Genomic DNA, 6,049 nt, shown 5'->3' on the forward strand with positions numbered 1-6,049 from the left:
ACACAGAACTCGGCAAAGTGCTTGAGCGACGCGTCTCTTCTTTTGGAGTTGACCAGATAGCCGACCCAGATGTGGGACGGAATGTTCTTGCTCATGTGATAGACGACCTTGACAATCTCGGCGAGGTAGCAAAGCTTGAGAATGTGGTTGACGTCGTACTCGTGCGCCTGAACGAGACCAAAACAACACTCGTTAAAGAAGAGGAAGCTGTCCTGGCTCATCAGCGGAGGATAAATGTCGACGGGACGACGAGTGTTGTCTGTCTCCTCTCCGAAATATTGCGACATGAACAATTGGCAGTGCTGCCTCTCGCTGTCTCTTCGGAATTCTTCCTCGACGCGGTTGTCGCCGCGCGCCTTGAGGCCGCCTACAGCAATGTACGAAGTCGTCGTCTCGGAGAGGATTCGAAGGTGCGTCAAGACCTGCTCCGGAATCTTCTCCAGAAGCGTCAGACCACTTTGAGCCTCCACACCTCGCTGCTGGATTTCGGTCGCCGAGATGGAATTGCCTACAACCCGCACCAGCACATCACTGTAGACAATTTCATTCCTTTCCCGCATCTCCCTTGGGTCAACGGGATGCCTCGTCTGGCAGCCGTTCATCTGCACGACGTCACGCAGACGACGGTAGACCCGCACGAGCTCGCCTAGGAGGCCGCCCGCGTCGTTAGAAGTTGAGCGGCGAGACGTCACGGGCGTGTTCATGGCCGAAAACATAGAGCTCAGTGGCGTGACAAGAGGCAGCTCGCCGCTGGACGAGTCTTCTGTGCTCCATGCCTCTTCGTAGAGCTGGCTTGCCTTGTCTGCGAGCGCCGTCGTGATAGCGTCCTTTGTGTATCTCGCGAACGAGGACTGGAGCTGGTCAGGCGGCCGGGTAGCCCCCCGGACGTAGTACGCACTGCGCATTTCCGTCTCAAGGAAGTCGGCAAAAGATCGCGAGCCCTGGTCAAGCACGCTGGGGTAAGATTCTTCTTGGCCCTTCCAAATGACAGGAAGGAATGCATTGCCCAAGGCCTTGCAGAGAGGGCAGACGAACTCTCGCCGCCGCAGGTCTTCCGGGTGATGGCGCGCGATCTGGTGAAGGTGTCTTCGGTTGGTCGCCTCGACATACGTCTCGAAGCAACTAAAGTGCATCATGTGGCCGCATCCGATGGAGACAGGGCCGGGTCGGGACAGCTTCGCGGGGAAACCTTTTCCAATAGTTTGACGCTCAGCAGTGAAGGACTCTCCGTTCGCATTGACCTTGGTCACCTCCTGGCGGTTCTCGTGCGCCACACCGAACGGGCGAATGTCTTCGGCAGACCGATCAAGGTTGGCAGGAGTATGGAATGCCTCGCGTACAAAGTCGGGGTCCTGGAGATCGGTTTGTCTCAGTATCGAGCTCTGGTTGAACAAGGCAAAGGTGCCGTAGAGCCGGCGGTCATCAGTGTCTTCCTGACACAGGATGCAAGTCCCCGTTGGATATTTCCATGTGTTCTTACGATCCTCGGTCGGCTTCAGCGCGTCATCATCTTCAAGATCAGAGCCCCAGTCTACATCGCCCTGGTTGTCCATGAAGCTCTTTTGCTGCTGCTGGAACTGGGCCATGACCTTGGCCTGTCGACTCAGCGCCGCCTTCTTCTTGCGTTCACGCTCTTCCTCCGCCGAATTGTTCGCCGGAGAGGCGGTCTCGATGCGATCGACAGAAACACCCAGGCGCATGTAGGCATTTTCAAAGCTGCGAGGCCGCTTCTGGCGCATTCGCTTGAGGATGAGGCCGATCCGGGGGTGGCATGCTTTGAACTCTTCTTTCGTCGACATCATGTCTAACAAGGCCACAATCGTCTTCGCATTGGGAGCCTCTGGCAGGAAATTGCTCCTGGCAGGCCTTGACAAGGCGATGGAGATGAAAGACTTCAACGACTCTTCAGTCATGTCGTCCTCGTTGGTGTGGTCCTCTGATACAGCGATGAGGACCAAGTGCAGGACAACCTGCAAGAAGGTCTCGATGCGCGTCCCCGGCACCGTCGGAGTGAACTTGGCGGCGACCAGGGGATACAGAAGCGAATAGTAGATGGTCTGCGCGAACATGCCCGCGCCGGTGAACGCCGAGAGGTCCTTGAACAGGCCAGAGGGGATAGGGCGTAGCTTCGGCTCGTAGACAATCTCCTCAACGGTCTTGCCTGTCCTCCTGGCCATCTTTTTGCGGTAGGCCGTTTCTGACTCTTCTCTCTGGTTCTTGTTGTAATGGGCAATGTACGGGTCGAGATACTCAAGGTACTCGTCTTTGAGCTCGAACGTGCCCACATCAGAAACACCTTCAGGGGGTTTGAAAGTTGTCATCTCATCCAAAATTCGGTGGAAGTCCTCGAGCTCCTGGAACTTCTCCGGCAGCTTGTTGGAGATCTCGTTGAACGACAATGGCTTAAAGCAGAGCGTGTGGATAATGTCGCGGCGAATGGCCAGTGTGCCTGGGTTGGGCTCGTCTTCGACGGTGATCAATGATGTCCGATCGCTCAGCAACACAATCAGCAGATGGATCATGTCTTCCACAACGTCCAAATGCTGATTGTCGTCCTGCGCGTTGGGCTTCTGCTCGAAAAGGCCCTTCACCCACTTCTCCATGCCAAAACGGTCGATAATGGCAGTTAGCACACGATTCGGATCGCAGATTACCATAGCGGTCTGTAGCAGGAAGATATCACGGTGGTGTGACACATCGCGCTGGTTGACTCCGCGATACGTCGCCGCTTGGTGTCGAAGACTGATGCCGTTGCGAACCCACATGTTGGCCTTGATCTGAGCCAACCAAGCACAAACTCGCAGCGGATAGTCGATCACAGCCATAAGATGGTCCTCGGGAGTATTGTCACGCCTTGCAGTGCTCTTCCGACCCATAGACTTGGGCTGGAGCAGCAGGTCCTGGGGGGTGAAACTCAGCAGCGCCCGCATGCTAGATGCGGGCAGCGACTTGCCGCACTCAATCAGCCACGACAGAGTGTAGTGCAAGGCATGATGCAGACTGATGGGGTCTTCCTCAACGGTGAATTTAACGACATCGTACCTGGCTGACTCGTGGACAAACTCAAAGTCGCCCAGCGTCTTGAACTTGACTTCGTCCTTGATCTCGGCCTGCTTGAAGCGGTGACGTTCGGCGCCAAGCGAGTTCAGGATAACCGTCTTGGTGGTCAGCCTGATAGCCCGCGCAACGTATTGGACCTCGTTCTCGGGAACGTTGCGGAACGAATCGGCGAGCTGTTTAGCCAGCCTGTTGATCTCGCGTGTGACCAAGGACGCTGTTATCCAGCTGTCCGTCTCGTATTCGACATGCTCACCCACCGCTCGAACATTGGGGCCGATGCCCTGGTGGAGCTTGACCAGGTCCAGGAACTGAAGAAGGTAACGTTCCTCACAACGCAACTTCTCCTGCACATGGGGTGACCCAAAGAGGTACTTCAAGTCGAGGTAGAAGTGATACATGCGCCTGTTGGTAACTGACCCAGAATCAAATGCCAGGACCGCGTTGGAGGAAACGTCCCAGGGGTAGCCGACCTGCCTGGTCGTGAGGAATGTGTAGAGAATGGCGAGAAGGCTGGTCATGAAGTTGCCCCGTTCAACAATTTCCGCAGTGATACTTGGTGTAGTGAGCATCTGCAAGGATAGGTTGATGATGGAGTGGTCTGGCTCTCGGTCTCCAATGAGATAGAGCTGAGCCAGCGTTGTGTAGAGCCCGGCAAATCGAAGGCCGAGGATGCGCTTGAACTCGGGTATCGAGACAACGGTCGAGATGTAGAGCGACCTCAAGTCGTTCCTCACCTTCTTCCACATTCGCAGATCAAACAGGATGAGCCAGTCCAAACGAACCCTCTGGAAGACGTCTTCGGCAGGAGGCATCTCGCCGCGGTCCATGTATCCCGGAGGCGTCTCCAGCCAATACCTGCCTGGCTTGGGAGATTGCGTTTTCTCTGTGTTGCCGGGCGTCTTGGGGATCTCGAGATTCGCCTTGGCGTAGACAGCCGGGGCAATGAGAGGGTCCGCCGTGTCGGAATCTGAGGGGGTGTTGTCGCGCTCTCTATTCGCGCGGCGCGCGGCTTGAGCTGGGGGCGGTGGCGGTGGAGGATACCCCGCCATGGTGGCCTCGTCTTCTTCCAAAGCCTGATCTGACCCTCGCCAGTCGATGCCCATTTCTCCAGGGTCCGGCCTCACATCAACCATCATGACATCGTCATCGCCCCCGTCGCCACCATCGCTGGACGGCGGCCCGCCTTCTTCGCGGCCCATGTCTGTGTCGTCTTCGTCGGTAAGCTCACCGTCGTCATCATCATCGTCCTGCTGGCCCGGAATGCCTCGCATCTGCAGCATCTGCAGGACAAAGTGGTGTGCCATGGCGCTCTGCATCTCAGCCTGCCTGAACAGCTTCTCCTCGTCGTAGATGCCGCTCTTTCCAACGACAGCATGCGTTCCAGGACTGCCCTTGCGCCACGGCTTCATCATCTCCTGGCAAACGAGCTGCCGGAGAATGTGGTGGTCGTTTCCGACACTGCATCCAGAAATGTCGCTCAACCAGTCGATGAGCGTGCCGCACATTTGCTCCCGGAAGGTGTCCCGCGAAGAGCGAATCGTCACCGTGACCTTGATCTCCTCCAGCTTCTTCGCCATCTCGAGCAGCCGATCGAGGTCGTCGAGGTGGTTGAGAATGCTCCGTCCCAGAAAGTCCGTCTCGGTGGCGCGTGTCAGGCCGACGGCCTCGGTGGTCCGGCACGCTCTGGCGACCTGCTTCTGCACGTCCTCGACCGTGTGCTTCTCGTCGTTCCACAGCACCAGTGCAAACTCGGTGTTGCCGATGGGCCCCTCTCCGTATGCCTCGGGAGACAGCCTCGACAGGAGCTCGTCTTGCCGTATGGTCTCGGCCGACTTGGCCTGGCGCAGCTGCTCGGGCGAGCAGGAGATGACGTCGCAGATGTAGTCAAAGACGCGGCCAATGGTCATCTGCATGCTCTGCACCAGGTCCTCCGGCAGTCCCACGGGCTGCTTGCCCTTGTCCTCACGGCTCTCGGTGGCCTTCTCGGAGTGGATGGTGCAGAAGAGGGGCCGGCGCCAGGCCTCGTCGTCTCCGCAGTCGCAGCAGCCGCTGTTGCCGACGGAGATGGATATGCGGACCATGTGGCCCTGGTGGTCGGTCGAGTCGAAGCAGCGGCTGCAGAGCACGCACGTCTCGTCGGTACTGCAGGTGCGGCACGAGTACGAGGCCTCGCCGGGCTTGAAGATGTGGCCGCATCGCTTGCCGCGGGCGGCTTCTGTGTACTCGGCGCCCTCCACGGCGCCCTGGGCATCGCGGAGCTTCATGTCGTGGGAGGGGCGGCCCTGGGGGAAGAGGAGGCCCATGTAGCGCTCGCCGCCGGCCAGGGACCAGAAGAGGCTCTCGAGGAGGTCAGTGGGGGCGGACCCTTCATAGCGGTAGTTGTGGCGGGCGGGCAGATCGCGGAGGAATTCGCAGAGCTGTCGCTCTTGTGTGGTTGTGGGGGGTTCCATCATGAGGATGATCGCATGGTCGGTCTAGAAACGAGAAAGGCAAGAGTGTGGAAAGATCCACCGGTCGGAAAACGGGTGGTCGAACTCGTGGTGAACTGCAGCAGCGGTCGGGTATCGTAGGAGTAAGTCGCGAGCTGTAGCTGGGGGGGAGGTTTGTTGGTCAGCACTTTGGACTGTCGTGAAGCTGGTGGCGGAAAATGACGAGTCCTCACATGGATCCGGTGCTGGGCAGAATACTGATGGTCCTTCCTTTGGAAAATTTCAATGGCAGAGTGATTCCAGAATGCGCGATGGACCGTCTCACCAGAACTTGCGGGCGAAGGCGTGTCGTGCTTGTGTCAAAAGCTCAAGCACGCTTCTATGCGCTGTGGTGCAGGTGCTGGAGGTGGCGGTCGGAGGTGGGGGGCTTCCACCACCAGCCGGTTACATCAGCGGGGGTCAACGCCAGGTCTGGCCGTCATGACAAGGACTGTGGTGCCTCCCAGACAGTTGTTCAGGACACGGGCACCATCTTGATTCACTTCACTAGAAATGGCAAA

At 58.0% G+C, this 6,049-nt stretch overlaps 1 protein-coding gene across 1 annotated transcript in view; it reads right to left on the reverse strand.

Annotated features, from left to right (window-relative positions):
• VDBG_06019 (E3 ubiquitin-protein ligase ubr1) overlaps positions 1-5,510 on the reverse strand; it is a gene marked incomplete at both ends in the record, with an annotated part of 6,510 nt that extends 1,000 nt beyond the window's left edge. The window contains one exon of the mRNA XM_003003531.1: positions 3-5,510. Within this exon, the coding sequence (XP_003003577.1) occupies positions 3-5,510 (5,508 nt within the window). The remainder of the gene's footprint in view (positions 1-2) is intronic.
• Positions 5,511-6,049: the final 539 nt, after the last annotated feature.

Source organism: Verticillium alfalfae, genomic scaffold (assembly GCF_000150825.1).
Source record: "Verticillium alfalfae VaMs.102 supercont1.7 genomic scaffold, whole genome shotgun sequence".
In the NCBI taxonomy this organism is placed as follows: domain Eukaryota; kingdom Fungi; phylum Ascomycota; class Sordariomycetes; order Glomerellales; family Plectosphaerellaceae; genus Verticillium; species Verticillium alfalfae.